The sequence below is a fragment of the Ranitomeya variabilis genome, chromosome 8 (genome assembly GCF_051348905.1).
Source record: "Ranitomeya variabilis isolate aRanVar5 chromosome 8, aRanVar5.hap1, whole genome shotgun sequence".
NCBI classification, from domain to species: Eukaryota; Metazoa; Chordata; class Amphibia; order Anura; family Dendrobatidae; genus Ranitomeya; species Ranitomeya variabilis.
Genome location: NC_135239.1, coordinates 128,346,455 through 128,369,604, shown reverse-complemented (window position 1 = coordinate 128,369,604; position 23,150 = coordinate 128,346,455). Strand labels below are relative to the sequence as shown.

General features: G+C 44.1%; 1 protein-coding gene across 3 annotated transcripts in view; it reads right to left on the bottom strand.

The window, feature by feature from the left end:
- KIFAP3 (kinesin associated protein 3) overlaps positions 1–23,150 on the bottom strand; it is an 811,853-nt gene that overhangs the window by 384,169 nt on the left and 404,534 nt on the right. For all 3 annotated transcript variants that reach the window (XM_077276224.1, XM_077276225.1, XM_077276226.1), the window contains one exon: positions 18,599–18,761. In XM_077276224.1, coding sequence (XP_077132339.1) covers positions 18,599–18,761 — 163 coding nt within the window. The remainder of the gene's footprint in view (positions 1–18,598; positions 18,762–23,150) is intronic.

The following is a 23,150-nucleotide window of genomic DNA, read 5'->3' as shown; positions in this document are numbered from 1 at the left end:
TCGGGGCTCGGAAGGGAGGGAGCACCATTTGACTTTTTGAACGTAAGATTGGCTGGAATCAATGGTGGCGCCATGTTGCGTTTGGAGACCCCTGATGTGCCTAAACAGTGGAAACCCCTCAATTCTAACTCCAACACTAACCCCAACACACCCCTAACCCTAATCCCAACTCTAGCCATAACCCTAACCACAACCCTAACCCCAACACACCCCTAACCACAACCCTAACCCAAACACACCCCTAACCCTAATCCCTAACCCTAATCCCAACCCTAACCACAACCCTAACCCCAACACACCCATAACCATAACCCTAACCACAAGCCTAATCTTAACCCTATTTCCAACCCTAGCCCTAATTCCAACCCTAACCCTAAGGCTATGTGCCCACGTTGCGGATTCGTGTGAGATTTTTCCGCACCATTTTTGAAAAATCCGCAGGTAAAAGGCAATGTGTTTTACCTGCGGATTTACTGCGGATTTCCAGTGTTTTTTGTGCGGATTTCACCTGCGGATTCCTATTGAGGAACAGGTTAAAACGCTGCGTAATCCGCACAAAGAATTGACATGCTGCGGAAAATACAACGCGCTGTATTTTCCGCACCATGGGCACAGCGGATTTGGTTTTCCATAGGTTTACATGGAACTGTAAACCTGATGGAACACTGCTATGAATCCACAGCGGCCAATCCACTGCGGATACGCAGCCAAATCTGCACCGTGTGCATATAGCCTAATTCTAAGGCCATGTTCACACTTCGCGGTTTTTACCGCGGATCCGCGGCGATTTTGATGCTGCGGGTCCACAGCAGTTTCCATAGCGTTTCCATTAACATGTAAACCCTATGGAAACCGCAAACCGCTGTGCACATGCTGCGGGAAAAACCGCGCAGAAACGCAGCGGTTTAAAACCCGCAGCACGTCAATTCTTTGTGCAGAATCGCAGCAATTCTGCACCCATAGAAATGCATTGAACCGCTTACCTCCCGCATGGGGCTGTGCCCACGTTGCGGGAAGTAAGCGGATAATGCGCGGTTGCTACCCGGGGTGGAGGAGAGGAGGACTCTCCTCCAGGCCCTGGGAAGCATGAATAGTGTAAAAAAAAAGAATAAAAAATGATGTTATACTCACCTCTCAGCGCTGCCCGCGGCCGTCCGGTCAGAGTTGCTGTGACGAGAAGGACCTGTGGTGACGTCGCGGTCACATGACCATGATGACGCCGCGGTCACATGACCGTGACGTCACTAAGGTCCTTCTCGGCACAGCAGCTTTGGAATCGGACCGCCGTGTGCAGCGCCGAGGAGATCGCGACGTCAGAGGGTGAGTATAACCAATTTTTATTATTTTTATCATTACTATTGATGCTGCATATTGCTGCATATGCAGCATCAATAGTACAGGAGTAATCCCGCAGCGGAAACCGCGGAACAAACCGCGATAAATCTGCAGGGATAACCGCAGCGGTTTTGCCCTGCAGATTTATCAATTCCGCTGCGGGATAAACCCGCAGAGCACACCACAAAGTGTGAACCCGGCCTAAGGCTATGTGCACACACTGCGGAAAACGCTGCGGATCTGCAGTGTTTCCGCAGCTGCGGGTGCGCAGCAGTTTCCCGTGAGTTTATAGTTCAATGTAAACCTATGGGAAACAAAAAACGCTGTGCCCATGCTGCTGAAAAAAATGCGCGGAAACACAGCGGTTTACATTCTGGAGCATGTCACTTCTTTCTGTGGATTCCGCAGCGTTTTTACACCTGCTCCAATAGAAAACCGCAGTTGTAAAACCGCAGTGAAATCCTCAGAAAAACCACGGTGAATCCGCGATAAATCCGCAGCGGTTTTGCACTGCAGATTTAACAAATCCGCTGCGGAAAAATCCGCAGAGGACCAGAATACGTGTGCACATACCCTAACCCTAGTTCTAACCCTAACCCTAGTTCTAACCCTAACCCTAGTTCTAACCCTAACCCTAACCCTAGTTCTAACTTTAGTGGGGGGGAAAAAAATATATATATATATTTTCTTTATTTTATTGTTGTCCCTATCTATGGGGGTGATAAAGGGGGGGTTCATTTACTATTTTTTTTATTTTGATCACTGTGATAGGTTTTATCACAGTGCTCAAAATGTACATCGAACGAATCTGCCAGCCGGCAGATTCGGCGGGCGCACTGCGCATGCGCCCGCCATTTTGGAAGAAGACGGATGGACACCGGGAGGTTCGGTAAGTATGAAGGGGGGGGGAGATCGGAGCACGGGGGGTGGATCGGAGCACAGGGGGGTGGATCGCAGCACGGGGGGAGCAGACAGGAGGACAGAGGGGAGCGGACCACCGAACGGAGGACTGGGGAGTAGATTGGGGGCAGTGGGGGGGGGGGGCAGACCAGTATTTCCAGCCATGGCTGATGATATTGCAGCATCAGCCATGGCTGGATTGCAATATTTCACCAGTTTTTTAGGTGAAATATTACAAATTGCTCTGATTGGCTGTTGCACTTTCAACAGCCAATCAAGAGCGATCATAGCCACGGGGGGGTGAAGCCACCCCCCCTGGGCTGAAGTACCACTCCCCCTGTCCCTGCAGGGCGGGTGAAATTACAGTTAACCCTTTCACCCGATCTGCAGGGACGCGATCATTCTGTGACACAGCATATGCGTCACAGGTCGGATTGGCACCGACTTTCATGACGCATACGCTGTGTCACAGGTCGGGAAGGGGTTAATAATGGATAGGTGTCTTATTGACACCTCTCCAGTATTAACCAGGCTTAATGTCACCTTACAATAGCAAGATGGCATTAACCCTTTATTACCCCATATCCCACGGCTACAGGGGAGTGGGAAGAGATTGGCTCAGTGCCAGAATAGGCGCATCTTCCAGATGTGCCTTTTCTGGGGTGGCTGGGGACAGATGCTTTTAGCCAGAGGGGCCAATAACCATGGTCCCTCTCTAGGCTATTAATATCTGCCCTCAGTCACTGGCTTTCCCACTCTGGTGGATAAAATTGTGTGGGAGCCCACGCCAGTTTTTTCCGTGAATTTACCCTTTATTTTAATAGCTAGAGCCCCCAAATTTTGCACACACACTCTACTAATATTATTAGTGAGGAATATGCAAAAAAAAAGGGATATGAAATGGTTTACTGTATGTAAACCCTGTCTCATATCCTGTCGGGTTTGGGAAGGAGGTAGCAAAAGCCGGCAATCGAATTACCGGCTTTTCTGCTATCTTGCGCTGTATGAAATTATATAAAAGAGAGAGAGAGAGAGAGAGAGAGAGAGAGAGAGAGAGAGAGAGAGAGAGAGAGAGAGAGAGAGAGAGAGAGAGAGAGAGAGAGAGAGAGAGAGAGAGAGAGAGAGAGAGAGAGAGAGAGACACTGTATATATGCTTTCACAAATTATATGAGCCCATGGATCCATTCTATGTCCATTTTGCAAGCCGGCAAGAAAATCTCGCCATACAGATGCCATACGGAGGTTAACATGCGTAAAATACGCAGCCACACCCTGCCTACAGATGACATTCGGATCACTGTTTTGGGATCATTTCTGCGTACTACGCCTGTAAACTGTGCTGAGTGTGACGCCAGCCTTATGGAATAAGTGCAGAAACACAGCAGATCTGCACAAAGAATTGACATGGTCCTTTTTTGAATCTGCTGCATTTTCCGTGCAGATTTTTCCGCACCATCAGCACAGCATTTTTTTTTTGCTATTGATTTACATTGTACTGTAAATCACTTGCAGATCTGCAGCGTTTCTGCACGGAAAAAAAAAAGCTGCAGTTCTGCAGGAAATCTGCAACATGTGCACCTACCCTAATGCATCAAAATCGCTACGATAACGCATACCCTAGTGTGCCTCTACCCTATAGGTGAGATACTTTACCAGGCAGGAGAATAGTATAGAGTTAAAGATGAGATGCTCTGCTGGGCAGGAGAATAATATAGAATTATAGGTTAGATGCTTTGCAGCACATAAGAATGTTGGCGAAAATTGCCCACACAGAAAATTACAATCATTGCATACCTGCAAATTAGCCAATTTACTGCAAATTAGCTATTCTCTTTAACCCCTTCATGACCCAGCCTATTTTGACCTTAATGACCTGGCCATTTTTTGCAATTCTGACCAGTGTCCCTTTATGATGTAATAACTCAGGAACGCTTCAACGGATTGAGTTTTTTCGTGACATATTGGGCTTCATGTTAGGGGTAAATTTAGGTTGATAATTTTTGCGTTTATTTGTGAAAAAAATGGAAATTTGGTGAAAATTTAGCAAATTTTGACTTTTTATTCAGTTAAACCATAGAGTTATGTGACACAAAATAGTTAATAAATAACATTTCCCACATGTCTACTTTACACCAGCACAATTTTGGAAACAATTTTTTTTTTTTTTTGCTAAGAAGTTTTAAGAGTTAAAATTTGACCACCAATTTCTCATTTTTACAACAAAATTTACAAAACCATTTTTTTAGGGACCACCTCACATTTGAAGTCAGTTTGAGGAATCTATATGGCTTAAAATATCCAAAAGTTACACCATTCTAAAAACTGTGCCCCTCATGGTGCTCAAAACCACATTCAAGAAGTTTATTAACCTTTCAGGTGCTTCACAGCAGCAGAAGCAACATTGATGGAAAAAATTAACATTTAACTTTTTAGTCACAAAAATGATCTTTTAGCAGCATTTTTTTTTTATTTTCCCAAGGGTAAAAGGAGAAACTGGTAACGAAAGTTGTTGTACAATTTGTCCTGAGTACGCCGATACCCCATATGTGGGGGGAACCTCTGTTTGGGTAAATGGCAAGGCTCGGAAGGGAAGGAGCGCCATTTGACTTTTTGAATGAAAAATTAGCTCCAATCGTTAGCGGACACCATGTCGCGTTAAGAGAGCCCCTATGTGCCTAAACATTGAAGCTCCCCCACAAGTGAACCCATTTTGGAAACTAGACCCCCCCAAGGAACTTATCTAGATGCCCCTATGTGCCTAAACATTGAAGCTTCCCCACAAGTGAACCCATTTTGGAAACTAGACCCCCCAAGGAACTTATCTAGATAAATAGTGAGCACTTTGAAGCCCCAGGTGCTTCACAAATTGCTCAGTAAAAATGAAAAAGTACTTTTTTTCACAAAAAAAATCTTTTAGCCTCAATTTTTTCATTTTCACATGGGCAACGGGATAAATGGATTTTAAAATTTGTTGGGGAATTTCTCCAGAGTACACAAATACCTCACATGTGGTGATAAACCACTGTTTGGGGATACAGCAAGGCTCGGAAGGGAAGGAGCGCCATTTTGACTTTTTGAATGAAAAATTTGCTCCAATCGTTAGCGGACACCATGTCGCGCTTGGAGAGCCCGTGTGCCTAAACATTGGAGCTCCCCCACAAGTGAACCCATTTTGGAAACTAGACCTCCCAAGGAACTAATATAGATGTGTGGTGAGCACTTTGAACCCCCAAGTGATTCACAGAAGTTTATAACGCAGAGCCATGAAAATAAAAAATCATTTTTCTTTCCTCAAAAATTATTTTTTAGACCGCAATTTTTTATTTTCACAAGGGTAGCAGGAGAAATTGGACCCCAAAAGTTGTTGTCCAGTTTGTCCTGAGTAGGCTGATACCCCATATGTGGGGGGGAACCACTGTTTGGGCACACGTTGGGGCTCGGAAGGGAAATATTGATGTTTTGGAATGCAGTCTTTGATGGAATGGTCTGCGGGCATCATATTATGTTTGCAGTGCCCCTGATGTGCTTAAACAGTATAACCCCTGCACAAGTGACCCCATTTTGGAAACTGGACCTCCCAAGGAACTTATCTGGATGTGTGGTGAGCACTTTGAACCCCCAAGTGTTTCACATAAGTTTATAACGCAGAGAAGTGAAAATAAAAAATCATTTTTGCTTTCCTCAAATAATTTTTTAGGGGGGGCGTGGCTATGTAGCTGAAGAGAGAAGACGTACCCTGGGAGAGCTCCCATTATCCTGACGATATCCTGCCGCTCAGACCCCTTTGCAGTGCGGGCTGCTTATGATTTGTGGCCCCCTTGGACCCTGGACAGTGCGAGGCTGCTGCGGGAGGCGCTGCGAGGTCCGGAGGAGAGCAGAGAGTCGGCGGAGCCCGCGGGAGCAGGAAAATTGGTGTGTGACGGTGGCCATTTTATGAGCGCGCGCTCTGAGGGGGTATAGTGCGGCGCCAACTCTTATCACTCCCGGGACTCCCCCCTAAGCCCTGGAAGCCTCTGAGTGCTTGCGGTGCCGGCGATTGGACTATGGTGCACCGGGAGCTGGGGGATTTTGGATGGCGGTACCGGTGGGGGCGGCGGCCATTACATAGGCGCACGCTCTGGTGAGAGGAGACATGGCACTGTGCACTACATCTGCAGTGCTGCTTGGGAGGTGGACACACATCCTGCACGATATCGAAGGGACGAGCGGTGAGTGCTCTGGGAAATTGGGCCCCACGTTCCCCTATCTGAAGACACCTGCCCTGCTAGTGCTTCTGATTTGGAGGGTCTGGCCCCCCTGCTGCCTCTGCCGCTGCTGTGGTCTCCCCCACTGGTGCATAGAACTTGCTGAGATCTGGGTGCTGATGCACCTTCTACTATAAAAACTCTATATAACTCACGGCTGTCTCATAACAGCACATAAATAATCTCTGCCGGCTCTGCTAGTTATTTGTGATTGGAACTTGGCACTATTCCAGTTTCTAACTTTGACTACTCTGCTACCTCTCATTCCTATCAGAGATGCAGCACTCCAAAGGATCAGGAATGGCTGATAGACTGAAAAAATATGCTAGAGAGGACCCCTCGGATGGTGGGCGGACCCTCAGGAATACCCCCTCAGCATAAAGGTCGTCCTTCTGATAGTAATGAGGAGGGGGAACAGGATGAGTTAACTCATAAACAGGCCTCTGAACAACTAATGCAGGCTATCTCCTTAACCAGATCCTCTCTTACTGAAAAGATAGAAGATGTACACACTGAGGTGGGCCGTCTGAGACTAGATATGCAGAATATGGGAGGACGCATTACGGAGGTGGAAACAAGAGTGTCACAAATAGAAGATACCATTACGCCCATGGAGGCTAAATTGACAAAAGTCGCGGGCTCCATAAATGCCTGGAAACAAAAAGCGGATGACTTGGAGAACAGACTGCGTCGGAATAACATTTGTATTATTGGTCTACCAGAGCGCTCGGAGGGCCAGCGACCTGAGGAATTCCTGGAGAACTGGCTCAAAGCTTCTCTGGAAGGTGAATTCTCCTCAACCTTCTCTGTGGAGAGGGCCCATAGGGTCCCCACGAAGCCCCTCCCCCCTGGAGCTCCTCCGAGACCTCTCTTGGCACGCATTCTCAACTGCAAAGATAGATATGCTATTCTACGTCTGGCACGGTAAAAGAGCCCTATCAAGTTCCATAATGCCACAATTTCGATCTTTCCAGACTTCTCTATGGAGCTTCAGAAGCAACGGGCACGGTTCATGGAAATTAAGAAACAAGTCAGAGATCGGAATGTCGTATACTCCATGCTTTATCCCGCTCGCCTGCGGGTCGTTCATGAGGGTTCCTCTATATCCTTCACTGATCCGGAGGAGGCGGCTGAGTGGTTACGGGTCCACGGGGTGTCCAATGTAAAGACATCCTAATGTACTTGAGTGGATGATTATATAATGAAGCTTTCCATGTGGGTGTCTAACCTATCAACAATACCGAACGCTTAATTTAGCGAGGGTATCCTGTTTTCACCTGATAATAGGAGCATGGGACTACGCTCCTACACTGTTTGGTTTCTGGTTTGTTTCTTTTTCTATGTTTGTTTCATCTGTTTTGTAGGTAAAATCGCTGACAATGGACATCTCAACCTCTAACGTTTTATCCCTAGGTTCTGCCCGGACAATATTGTTTATTATATCGTGATGAGTGAGCATGGGGTCTGAAATAATATACATGACCTGGAATGTGCGCGGTATCAAATCTCCCCGGAAAAAGATTAAGGCATTCTCACAGATCAAGAGCTATCACCCACACATCGTAGCGTTGGTCGAGACACATCTGACTAGAGACACGGCCCGGTGTGTACAGAAACCGTGGGTGCAATGGTCCATACACGCGTTTCACACTAGTTACTCAAGAGGGGTCTCACTGTTAATTCACAGAGTAGTTAGATGGGAGATGAGGGAGGCTAGGAGGGACTCTGAAGGTTGGTTCGTATTTGTAAATGTGCTAATCAACTCTCGTGAATACGTCATATTATGTGTTTACAACCCCCCTCCAGCTAATTTATCAATACTTCGGATGGCAATGAGCTTTGTCTTAAGCTTTCCGGACGCAAACATCATCTGCATGGGGGATTTTAATCTGGTCATGGATACCCACTTGGATAGGCTGAGATTAGATGACGACATGGTGGGGGAGCCCTCCTCTCAAGCTCCATCCCAATTGGCTTCATTTATGGAGGGTAGTGGTTGGTTGGATCTGTGGAGAATGCGCCACCCGGGGGTTATAGGCTATACCTGTCATTCATCTACCAGACGGTCCCTCTCTCGCCTAGATTATACATTTGGATCCGAAGGGTTGGCAACATGGGTGGATAGTGTTGAACACAGAAATAGGGGAATATCTAACCACAGTCTGGTCGTTCTTAAACTTAAATTTGGGCAATCAAATGGCGGCATAGTATGGAAATTGAATCCATTTTGACTCAAGCTGATAGATTCCAATGATAGAAATGTGGACCAGCTGAAAGGTTTCATCTTATCCCACTCAGAGCCTCAGAATACTAATATATTTTGGGATGCCCCTAAGGCATATCTAAGGGGGTGTCTATCCTCTACAACAGGGGTGGACACAAGCAGCAATGGGCCCCTGTGCAGGAAATACGTCGAGGCCCCCCTCATGCATGACAGTGTGTATACAATGCCTATAATAACATATGCATATACACAGCAGAAGATACACACACACACACACACACACTAGCCCTATATACAGAGCAGCACACACACACACTAGCCCTATATACATAGCAGCACACACACACACACACACACACACACACACACTAGCCCTATATACATAGCAGCACACACACACACACACTAGCCCTATATACATAGCAGCACACACACACACACACTAGCCCTATATACATAGCAGCACACACACACACACTAGCCCTATATACATAGCAGCACACACACACTAGCCCTATATACATAGCAGCACACACACACTAGCCCTATATACATAGCAGCACACACACACTAGCCCTATAAACATAGCAGCACACACACACTAGCCCTATATACATAGCAACACACACACTAGCCCTATATAAACGCACACAGCAGTATACACTCACTAGCCCTATATACACGCACAAAGCAGTATACACACACTAGCCCTATATACACACACAGCAGTACACACACTAGCCCTATATACACGCACACAGCAGTATACACACACAGCAGTATACACACACACACTAGCCCTATATACACACAGAGCAGTATACACACACATCAGTACATACAAACACACTAGACAGACCAACATACATCACATGGAATGTGTACCTACAGAGAGTGCAGTTGCAGGGAGCTGGTCCGTCCCATAAGAACACAGGAAATGAGCAGGGGAGACATGGAGCCTGTCCACTGCTATCAGCCTTACAGACTCCCGGCGGGCCGGCCCTTCACCTACCTAGAGGAGAGATTCCCCCTCCTCCTATTTTCATGTGTATCCCAGTCCTGCCGATCATTGGGGCTCTGGGAAGAGTGCGCACGTGCTCAGCAGCAGTCACAAGCAGAGCCGCAGCCTCAGTGACTCACTGAGGGACCCTCCCCCTCTCTTCCTGCATCTGCCGTCACCGCGAAGCACCAGTGACAGCCGGACAGCAGCGTAATGTATGCTAACAGGTGAAGTCAGGAAGGGGGCCCCTTTGGACCGTCATATCACATGTGCGCAGCAGAGCGGGCCCCCTGCTTCTCCTGTTAGCAATAATACTGCCGCCGGCTGTCATTCACCTCATTGCTTTGTATCTCCGTCGGGGCCCCCCTCCCACTCTGCAGTTGCACCGGTTGAACCGGCGGTATGTCCGCCCCTGCTCTACAATATCTTACATAAAAAGGATGACCTCAAGGGAGGATGACGAGATGGAGCAACGACTAAAAGACTCGGAGTCCGCATATATATCTGACCCAACTAATGGTAATAGACTTGAGTGGCTAACGTCCCAGAGGCTATATGTTCAGCATACAGACACTAAATCTAATCGAAAACTATTTTTTACTCGCCAATCCTTTTTTGAATTGGGAAACCAGGCTAGCAAATTTTTGGCTTTCTTGGTACGCCAACACAATGTCTCCAATACTATATTACAGATTCGAACACCAGACGAGTCATTAGTGTCCTCAAATGAGGAGATACTTCACTGCTTTCACGATTATTATAAGTCGCTATATACATCTAAGTGTGACATTGATATCTCTGAGAACCTGGATTATTTATCAGATGTAACATTTCCCCTATTGACCCCAGCTCAGCGAGCCTTTATGGACGCAGAGTTTACTCTGGAGGAGGTTGAAAATGCTTTGATGGATATGGCCTCTGGGAAGGCCCCTGGTCCAGATGGGTTTCCCATTGAATTATACAGGAAGTATCACAATATACTGGCACCGCTCTTGTTGAAAGTGTTCCTGGGGGTGTGGGAGGAGGGTTCTATGCCCGACACATTTTACAAGGCAAACATTATTATACTTAAAAAGGAGGGGAAGGACCCATTGGAATGTGGCTCTTACAGGCCTATCTCACTGGTAAATGTAGACTATAAAATCTTTACCAAAATCCTAGCTACAAGATTGAATTTGATCATACTCGACCTTATACATCCAGACCAAACGGGTTTTATGCCGGGTAAAAATACCTCTATCAACAATAGACGGGTTCAATCAGTAGTCCAGTATAGCTCATTGGTACCAGACAACTCCTGGGCACTGGCATCGCTGGATGCGGCCAAAGCCTTTGACTCTCTTGAGTGGCCCTTCCTATCAGCATGTTTGAAAAAAATATGGCTTTGGGGATAAATTTTTGAAATGGGTGGGTCTATTGTATATGAAACCCAAGGCCCGTATAATTGTTAACGGCTCCATCTCTAAATCCTTCTCACTGTATAGAGGGACCCAACAGGGGTGCCCTCTCTCCCCGGCCCTCTTCGCCCTTGCGATAGAGGCCCTGGCGATAGGCATAAGGTCCTCTGTTGATATTAAAGGTATAAATATAGCTGGTCGTGTGGACACTATTGGTCTATACGCCGATGATATGGTGATATTTATGGATGAGGCGGAGGTAACACTACCATGGGTAATCACTACTATAGATAAATTTAGTAGACACTCGGGCCTATATATAAACTGGGATAAATCAGCGTTGATGCCTCTCTCCCATACTCCATTGCCCGGCCTTGGGACCCTTTCCTCCCTCCCTATTGTACCCAGTTTTAAATACTTGGGCATATATATCTCTCAGGGTAGTAGATCTGATCTACAACTTAATATACTCCCGTTGTTAGAATTAGTTAAACTTAAATTTGCAGCTTGGAGCAAACTTCCACTATCTGTAGCCGGCCGTGTCAACTTAATCAAAATGATATTACTCCCTAAGCTCAGTTACTGTCTTCAGCATAGTGCTGGGCTAATCCCTAAATTCTTCTTTACAAGTTTGAATTCTCAAATCACAACTTTCATATGGGGGAAATCTAGGCCCAAACTTAAGCTATCTACGCTACAGAGATCCAAGTCAGGGGGTGGGGCGGCGTTGCCGGATTTCTATTTATATTATTTGGCTGGTAAGGTCAAAGCTCTTAATAAATGGATGCCCAATAATTGCTTTCCTAACTCTGAAAGCTGTCTTCTTCATGCGGCTCAAACGGACTTGTCCACTAAACTTTCTAGAATTGGAGAAAATTAATATCCCTCGTATGCTACCTTTGCTTCGTTTGGCGCGGTCGGTTTGGAGGCAAATGATAAAACCTGTAGGATTAATAGATGTTGTGGCGGAGATGCCCCTGTGGAAAAATGGCTATTTTTCAACCTTATTGAATCACCCATCCACTGACTTCTGGATCGGGCATGGTGTCTCCTCAATAGGTGATCTGTATGATGGGGGGGGGGGGGGGGGGGGTCTTCATGTCTTTTGAGCAATTGCAAATCAAGCATGGTATACAGAGATCCCAATTTTTCCGATATCTACAGCTAAGGTCAGCCGTACAATCATATATGAGACAGGCAGGTGCAGGTCGTGCTATATCCTCTCTACCCTTGATAGGAATTCTTAAATCGCAAGGTCTTATCTCCTCCCTATATACCTATATGCTATCTTCGGGAGATGCGTCTACTGTTAAATCTATTAAGGGAAAGTGGGGGGGGGGGGGGCTTCTTTCTAATATGCAGGAGGAGGAATGGGAGGACATTCTTGAATCCCCAATTAAAGTATCCCAGTCAGTTAACAACAGGATGACTCAATTATATATAATACACCAATCATATTTAACTCCGACACGGCTTTTTAAGATGGGTCAATTTCAAATGTCAGAGTGTATGCGAAGTCACTTAGATGCAGACTTCATTCACATGATATGGAGTTGTCCTGTTATTCTTCAATAGTGGAGGGAGGTGACATCACTACTAGCATCACTGCTATCAATTCCAGTTCCCCATGACCCATTAGTTTGTATATTTGGAGTATGGGAGGAGGAAACTTGGGATCACTACATCAATATTTTTTTACGTGAGACGCTCTATATGGCACGGAAGGCACTTGCTTTGCGGTGGATGGGGAGCACAGGTCCAACTACAAGAACTTGGATTGAGTTGGTCAACTCGATCATTCCATATGAACGCACGCTATATCAGAATAGAGGGTGCCCGGGCAAATTTGAAAAAATCTGGGGTAGGTGGAATTCTTCCCATCTTACTCTGTAGACTTGTTGTGGATTGGGGATGTCACGGGGAAGGTCAGATACGAGGTATGGTGGCGAATTAGCAGTTAAGAGTAGATACAGTTCTAATTCAAGTGTTCTGGTTTTCCGAGTTTTTCTATTTACATAATTCATATGTTACAATCGGTCCAACAGCTTTAATAATCACAATATAACGTTGGTTATAGATGACAGTTGTATTTTATTTTATGCTTAACAATGCACAGTTTATATGTACCACATATTATATTCAACAATCTTGGATGTAAAATGTTTGTAACACTACTTATTTTGTTGTTAATAAACAAATTTAAAAAAAAAAAAAAAAAAAATTAGCCCACAGTTTTTTATTTTCACATGGGTAACCTGAGAAATTGGACCCCAAAAGTTTTTGTTCAGTTTGTCCTGAGTATGCCGATACCCCATATGTGGGGGAGAACCACTGTTTGGGCGCATGGCAGAGCTCGGAAGGGAAGTAGTGACGTTTTGAAATGCAGACTTTGATAGAATGGTCTGCGGGCATCATGTTACGTTTGTAGAGCCCCTGATGTGCCTAAACTTTAGAAATCCCATTTTGGAAACTTGACCCCCAAGGAACTTATCTAGATGTGTGTTGAGCACTTTGAACCCCCAAGTGCTTCACAGAGTTTTATAAAGCAGAGCCATGAAAATAAAAAAATCATTTTTTCCCCACAAAAATATTTTTTTAGCCCCCATTTTTTAATTTTCCCAAGGGTAACATTCTGTAATGTTGTAGATAAGCCCCCGATGTAACCTGCAAGATAAGAAAACCGAGTTAGATTATACTCACCCAGGGGAGGTCCCAGTCCGGTTCGGGTCCGATGGGTGTCGCGGTCCAGATCCGGCGCCTCCCATCTTCATGCGATGACATCCTCTTCTTGTCTTCCTGCCGCAGCTCCTGCGCAGGCGTACTTTGTCTACCCTGTTGAGGGCAGAGCAAAGTACTGCAGTGCGCAGGCGCCTGGCCTCTCTGACCTTTCCCTGCGCACTGCAGTATTTTGCTCTGCCCTCAACCGAGCAGACAAAGTACACCTTCGCAGGAGCCGCAGCAGGAAGACAAGAAGAGGACGTCATTGCATGAAGATGGGAGGCGATGGACCCGGACCGCAACACCCATCAGACCCAAACCGGACGGGGACCGCCCCTGGGTGAGTATAATCTAACTCGTTTTTCTTATCTTGCAGGTTACATCGGGGGCTTATCTACAGCATTACAGAATGCTGTAGATAAGCCCCTGATGGCTGTGGCCTTAGTTTATAGGCCGATTTTATGGTATCAGATTCCCTTTAAGTATGACATGCATTGTGGTGCATAGACCTGTCGGGTCACTGCCCTGTGATACGTGCTGGCGGCACAGTAGCTGTGAGTTGACATCGCAGAAGCGCATGACAATGGCGCACACTCCAATGTCAGCTGCCGGGCTGTGCGGTGGCTACAAAAGACACTGGGCGATGTGGGAGCAGAGAAAAGGTGAGCAGAATGTTTTTGTTTTTATTTATGCATTGGGGCAGAACGTGGACACATACACTAGGATTAGGGACCATGTAAACCAGGATGGGGACATATATACCATGAAGGGGGCATATATACCAGGATGAAGACCACGTGGACCATACATATCAGGATGGGGATCATATATACCAGCATTGGGACATATATACCAGGATGTGGACATAGTCAACAGGATGATGGGCATATATACCAGGATGGGGGACCTTACTACATAATGAAGGGGGAGGAGGACAATTCATAAGTCTTTGTTGAACTTAGAACTCTACAGGGGCCCATAGATCTGACCATGTGTGTGTGGGGGGGAGTTGCAAATTTTGTACTGGGGCCCTTCGGACTCCAGTTACACCACTTCAAAAACATATCATACATTCTCAGCAAGAACACAAGGTGGTACAAGTGACAGAATCTCACTTTTCTGCTGTGCCTTCTGAGCTTCCAGGGCCAACTATCTCTGCCACCAGCATCCTGCTTTTGGTGGGCTCCCACTGATATAATGTACAGTACCTTGCGAAAGTATTCGGCCCCATGGAACTTTTCAACCTTTTCCCACTTATGCTTCAAACATAAAGATACCAAATGTACATTTTTGGTGAAGAATCAACAACAAGTGGAAAACAATTGTGAAGCTGAACGAAATGTTACATAGTTACATAGTTATTAAGGTTGAAGGAAGACTTTAAGTCCATCTAGTTCAACCCATAGCCTAACCTAACATGCCCTAACATGTTGATCCAGAGGAAGGCAAAAAACAAACCATGTGGCAAAGAGTAAGCTCCACATTGGGGAAAAAAATTCCTTCCCGACTCCACATATGGCAGTCAGACTAGTTCCCTGGATCAACGCCCTATCAAGGAATCTAGTGTATATACCCTGTAACATTATACTTTTCAAGAAAGGCATCCAGTCCCCTCTTAAATTTAAGTAATGAATCACTCATTACAACATCATACGGCAGAGAGGTCCATAGTCTCACTGCTCTTACAGTAAAGAATCCGCGTCTGTTATTATGCTTAAACCTTCTTTCCTCCAGACGTAGAGGATGCCCCCTTGTCCCTGTCTCAGGTCTATGATTAAAAAGATCATCAGAAAGGTCTTTGTACTGTCCCCTCATATATTTATACATTAAAATAAGATCACCCCTTAGCCTTCGTTTTTCTAAACTAAACAGCCCCAAGTGTAATAACCTATCTTGGTATTGCAGACTCCCCAGTCCTCTAATAACCTTGGCCGCTCTTCTCTGCACCCGCTCTAGTTCAGCTATGTCTTTCTTATACACCGGAGACCAGAACTGTGCACAGTATTCTAAGTGTGGTCGAACTAGTGACTTGTATAGAGGTAAAATTATGTTCTCCTCATGAGCATCTATGCCTCTTTTAATACATCCCATTATTTTATTTGCCTTTGTAGCAGCTGCCTGACACAGGCCCCTGAATATGAGTTTGTCATCCACCCATACACCCAGGTCTTTTTCATTGACGGTTTTGCCCAGAGTTTTAGAATTAAGCACATAGTTATACATCTTATTACTTCTACCCAAGTGCATGACCTTACATTTATCCCCATTAAAGCTCATTTGCCATTTATCAGCCCAAGCTTATAGTTTACATAATTCATCCTGTAATATAAAATTGTCCTCCCCTGTATTGATTACCCTGCAGAGTTTATTGTATTGGTTATTTAAAATTTTTGTGGAAATTCAAAAACTGAAAAGTAGGGCGTGCAATATTATTCGGCCCCTTTAACTTAATACTTTTTTGCGCCACCGTTTGCTGCGATTACAGCTGCAAGTTGCTTGGGGTATGTCTCTATTAGTTTTGTACATCGAGTGACTGAAATTCTTGCTGGCAAATCTCCGTCCCAGTCTCAGGTCTTTTGCAGACTCCAACAGGTTTTCCACAAGAATGGTCCTGTATTTGGCTCCATCCATCTTCCCTGTCCCTGTTGAAGAAAAGCAGGCTCAAGCCATGATGCTGCCACCACCATGTTTGACAGTGGGGATGGTGTATTCAGGGTGATGAGCTGATGTCATGCAGCTGCAGTGCAGTACAGCACAACCTCCACCAGGGGGAGCTTGCTAGGGAAGCCGACTGCACACACAGAGCAGCTGAACAGACAACACCTAGTGGCGAAAGCGAGGTCAGGAAAGCCAAGTCAGAGCACAAGACAGCACAACAGTACAAAAGGATTTAGACAGAATGGATAGTCAGGACGTAGCAAGGGATCAGTAAACCAGGACGGGCAAAATACAGTACAATAGGGACAAACTGAAACAGAGTCAAAAAGCCAAGCCAGGAGGTCAGAACCATTGAGTCAAGCAGATCTACAGACAAACAAAGAGACACTGGGAAAGGGCAGGCAGGGGGAGATAACAGACACAGGACAAGTCAGGATTCACAGTAGGACAAATCAAGGGCTTCCAGAGTCAGGTTCACACGCCAAAGACAGAGCTATAGCTGACACCACCCTCAGGATACCTGGGAGCTAAATAGCAAACCTGAGCCCAGAATGAGGCAGAACAAAGTTAACCCTTGACATGATCCACCCAGAGAAAGAGCAGACAGGACTAAACTCCGGAACGGATCATGACAGCTGAGTTGCCTTACGCAAAAAAACATATCGTTTGGCATTGTTGCCAAAAAGTTCGATTTTGGTTTCATCTGACCAGAGCAACTTCTTCCACATGTTTGGTGTGTCTCCCATTTGGCTTGTTGCAAACTTTAAATGACACTTTTTATGGATATCTTTGAGAAATGGATTTATTCTTGCCACTCTTAAATAAAGGCCAGATTTGTGCAGTGTACGACTGATTGTTGTCCTATGGATATACTGTCCCACCTCAGCTGTAGATCTCTGCAGTTCATCTAGAGTGATTGTGGGCCTCTTGTCTTCATCTCTGATCAGTTTTCTTCTTGTTTGAGATGAAAGTTTAGAGGGACGGCCGGGTCTTGGTAGATTTGCAGTGGTATGATACTCCTTCTATTTCAATATGATCGCTTGCAGAGGGCTTCTTGGGATATTTAAAGTTTTGGAAATCATTTTGTATCCAAATCCGAGTTTAAACTTCTCCACAATAGTATCACGGACCTGCCTGTTGTGTTCCTTGGTCTTCATGATGCTCTCTGTGCTTCAAACAGAACCTTGATACTATCACAGAGCAGGCACATGTATACAGAGACTGGATTACACACAGATGGAATATATTTATCATCATTAGGCATTTAGGACAACATTGGATCATTCAGAGATCCACAATGAACTTCTGGACTTTGCTGCATTGAAAGTAAAGGGGCCGAGTAATATTGCGCGCCCAAAAGTTCCAGGGGGCCGAATACTATCGCAAGGCACTGTATTAGATGAGAGCTACAGTCCCATGTAACTCCACAGATAACACAGTGATACTTTTGTGAGTTCTGATAGCAGTGATGGCTCCTCTGGATCACACTGCTGCTTGTTATGCATGTGCTGCTGTTTTGGGCTGGTGGGAGGAATAAGGCAGAATCAGTGAGAGATGAGAGCAGACAATATCTATCTATTGCTGATAATGACAGACTGCTATAAACCACAGATCTTTATCATTTTTGCAGTTTTGCACTAGGTCAACTGTAAATCACAAGTTGATCACATATCTCATGCGGACATCCTCACCTTGCACCTCAAATACCACAGATCTGAAACTTTGTGATACAGCAAATGGCAATTTTCCATGTGGGCAATTTTCTGTGTGGGCAATTATCCATATGGGCAATTATCCATGTGGGCAATTTTCCTGTGGGGATTTTTCAGGGAACCGTTTCTAATATATAGGCTACTCACGGGCATATGGTAATTGATTCGGCACCTAAAAAAAAGGACATGACTTGCTGCTCAACATCTCCTACCCCTTGACTATTGCGAAGACAAAAGTAATGAACGTCGTTTCGGATACAGGTCTGCTGATTAACGTTTACAGCCGATTGGTGAACATTGTTTGTGGGATACTATAAGCTCTATATGTTAGCTATACAGTTAGAACACGACAAGTGGTGGTGTGAAACACAAGAAAGTAGACAATATGAGATTAGTCAGCAAAACGGTACCTAGAAGTATTGTAAGCTTGGGCAGAAGTCCAACCTGCACCATCTTGTTTCTCAGGCTGGTATCAAAGGAGAGGTTTAGAAGGAGCCGTAGAGTTATATTCAGTAAATCTTCATGTTCACAAGGCACCATTTTACATAATTTTTCTATAATATCCATTTCCGCCTAAAAAAGTATTATAAAACTAAATATTAAGACATCACAGCACCAGATACAAAAAACATTATTTTTACTTACAATATACTGAAATAAAAGTAATCTAAACTATCTGAAACATTTAAAAAACAAAAACTGCAATATGTCTGTATGCCATGGTGTGGGTAGTTAGCCTCACCAAAAAGCACAGGTGCATTGTGTTGTGCAAAAGGGTTAAACAGTCAGGCCAATAAGACTACCGGTGAGTTGAATCTGGTGACCTGGAGGCTTTCAGTATTCCTGCACCACTCAACTCATCTTGGTTTCCTTCAGGTTTTTTTGGTTTTTTTTTTTTTTTTTTAAGTTTTTAGGCCTCATTCAGACATCCATGTACAGACTGTGATCCCCATAATGTCCGCAGGTCTCACACCCTGAATGCAACAGGCTAATATCTGCCTATTAGGCTGTAAAGTTCAGGTCAGGAGAGCCAAGGCCAGTTCACGCATCAAGGTGTCTATATGGACCAGATTTCACAGATGTCTGAATAGTGTGATTTTTATACATGCGGGTTTCTGATGGGGGGTTTTCTGAAGTGATTTATGTCTCATGCGGGTTTCTGATGGGGGGTTTTCTGAAGTGATTTATGTCTCTTTTTGTTATCTCAAGTTTTAAAAAAACTAAAAAAATTAACTAATGCATTTTTTGGATTATAAGACGCAAGAAGGGCCCCAGATTTAGACAGCAGAAAAAAGGAAAAACATTTTTTCCTAGTAATTAAAACTTCCCTGCTGGTGTAAAGTGATGGGGCGGTTATTACTAATTTAATGCAATAGGGCAGAATAGGAAGTAATCAATCTGCAGTTAATGCTTCTCAGCACAAAATGTTCTTAGTCACCTATATTTTTACAGCAGATATTAATGTACACTCTGCAGCACTCATATATACACAACGCTGCTGCATGGACAGTACATGCACATTCAGCTCTGCTAAATAAGACCATTTCCATACACACACTGCTCTGCTATATACAGTCGGGAAAATATGTATTTGATACACAGCTGATTTCCCATCTACAAAGAATGGAGACATCTGTAAAATTTTATTGTAGGTACACTTCAACTGCGAGAGACAGAATAGCAGAAAATAAAAATCAGAAAATCACAATGTATGATTCTTACGGTAAGTTCACACAGGGAGCTTTTGTTGTGTTTTTTTGCTGCTTTTTTATGCTAATTTTCAGCCGCTTTTTACAGTACCAGCCAAGCGTATGAAATTTCAGAAATCTCATGCACACACATTGGGTTTTTGTGTGGTCAGTATTTTGTGCTTTGCAGCGTTTTTTTTTTTTTTTTACATAGGACATGTCTCTTCTTTCAGCGTTTTACACCCATTGACTTGAAAGGGTGGTGAAAAAACGCTGCAAATACGCTAGGTTGACTTTTCTTGCAGCATATTTGCTGCAGAAAAGTCAAGGAGAGCCGGATGTGACGGCACACTCGGCTCTGCTACATCTAGATGACAGGTGCATGATGCGTTCATGCAGCCTGTCATCCAGCAGCAGACCCCCCATTTACTTGAATGGGGGGTACGACATTACTGTAGTGTTTGACACGTTGTCATATGCATGACAACGCTGCAAACAATGCTTCTGATAGGCGGGGAAATCAATAAGATACCTATCCATTACTAATCCTATAGTAATTAAAGGGTTAAATAAACATACACACATGCAGAAAACCGTATTTTAACCCCTTTACCCCCAAGGGTGGTTTGCACGTTATGGACCGGGCCAATTTTTACTGTCCCTTTATGAGGTTATAACTCTGAAACGCTTCAACGGATCCCAGTGATTCTGACATTGTTTTCTCGTGACATATTGTACTTCATGATAGTGGTAACATTTCTTTGATATTACCTGCGTTTATTTGTGAAAAAAACAGAAATTTGGCGAAAATTTTGAAAATTTTGCAATTTTCCAACTTTGAATTTTTATGCAATAAAATCACAGAGCTATGTCACACAAAATACTTAATAAGTAACATTTCCCACATGTCTACTTTACATCAGCACTATTTTGGAACCAACATTTTTTTTTTGTTAGGGAGTTATAAGGGTTAAAAGTTGACCAGCAATTTCTCATTTTTACAACACCATTTTTTTTAGGGACCACATCTCATTTGAAGTCATTTTGAGGGGTCTATATGATAGAAAATACATAAGTATGACACCATTCTAAAAACTGCACCCCTCAAGGTGCTCAAAACCACATTCAAGAAGTTTATTAACCCTTCAGGTGTTTCACAGGAATTTTTGGAATGTTTAAATAAAAATGAACATTTAACTTTTTTTCACAAAAAATTTACTTCACCTCCAATTTGTTTTATTTTACCAAGGGTAACAGGAGAAAATGGACCCCAAACGTTGTTGTAAAATTTGTCCTGAGTACACCGATACCCCATATGTGGGGGTAAACCACTGTTTGGGCGCATGGCAGAGCTCGGAAGGGAAGGAGCGCTGTTTGACTTTTCAATGCAAAATTGACAGGAATTGAGATGGGACACCATGTTGCGTTTGGAGAGCCACTGATGTGCCTAAACATTGAAACCCCCCACAAGTGACACCATTTTGGAAAGTAGACCCCCTAAGGAACTAATCTAGAGGTGTGTTGAGCACTTTGACCCACCAAGTGCTTCACAGAAGTTTATAATGCAGTACCGTAAAAATAAAACATATTTTTTTTTTCACAAAAATTATCTTTTCGCCCCCAATTTTTTTATTTTCTCAAGGGTAAGAGAAGAAATTGGACCCCAAAAGTTGTTGCACAATTTGTCCTGAGTACGCTGATACCCCAAATGTGGGGGTAAACCACTGTTTGGGCGCATGGGAGAGCTCGGAAGGGAAGGAGCGCCGTTTGATTTTTCAATGCAAAATTGACAGGAATTGAGATGGGACGCCATGTTGCGTTTGGAATGAATGGAAAAATGGAGGGCACCGCAAGAGACAGAGGGTTCACTGTGGGCTTGTAGCTGAACACGAAAAAAGAAAAAGAAAGATCATGCCCACATGAATAGGAACACCTCTATGATGGTATAAAAATGTAATTTTTATTATTAAATTGGCAGAAAACCTCAAAATACGCACACATGTGCACACAAAAAACACAACATAATGGTTAAAAACACTTAAAAAATGCAAATATGCAAAAACGCTGCCCAAATAAATGTATACATGTCATATCCCAAGGTGGGGAGAATGACAACCCACAAAACATGAACTTCCCACAATAGAAAAACTACAAAAGCTTCCTTCTAAAACTCTATATGGGTGTTATTTAGCATACAGCACATGCGTTGATATCAGACTGACCTTGTATATCGCAAGATATCCATATGTGTATTTATACACATTCACTATCTTTTCCTTCTCAAAAATTGGATTGGGGGTTGTTTCTTAAATCCAACTGGTACTGCATATATAGGTTTTTCATAGATATAGTTATTTTGATTTACCATCAAGCATTAACAGAATCCTTGCCGTATGTATAAGGGATCTGAGGGAGTGCTGTGTATATACACATTGCACATGCGCTACCACCTTCTCTTGCTTGCGCAGTAATCATGTGCTGTGCCAGATCTGAGGCGTTTGATACGGGTTGCCTCTATGTGCGCGCGCATGTGCACGAGTTATTTTGAACAAACTTTATTGCTCCAATCGGGGTTGTAACACAAACAAGATGGCCGCGGCCATGCTGCATCACACGCCGGATGCCTCCTGTGATCACTTCATGCAGGTGAATACCATTAGCACCATTAGATGATACACATATATGCTGCCATATTGAACGCTTCATATTATACTTTCTTTCCCTGAGGAAGCCGCTATTTTGGCGGCGATACGCGTGGGAGCCTATCCCACACTCTGCTTCCCCATTGCACTACGAATCTTTTTCACATGGCTTTGGACTGTGGGTATGACGGGGGTGTCTTTGCATATTGGATTGAGGTTGTGGGTCTATACGTTGCTTAGTTCCCCCTCTCCCTCCCCCTTCCGCAGGTCCCATGTATACCATCATTGAGACATTCATATACATATATATGTTTGATTATCTTTTCAAATTGTGAATTGTCTCATTTATTACTGGTACGCTCTTGTTTATATTCTTTACATTGGGCATAAGCCACGTATTCAAGCCTTGACAATTTTGTCATTTTCTGCACAATAATTATGCACCTTATTAGGGGAATGTATGGTATTGCAATATTGATCTGTGCGTTATTTCCATCTGTGTAGTCAGGCTTTTGTAGTTTTTCTATTGTGGGAAGTTCATGTTTTGTGGGTTGTCATTCTCCCCACCTTGGGATATGACATGTATACATTTATTTGGGCTGTGGTTTTGCATATTTGCATTTTTTAAGTGT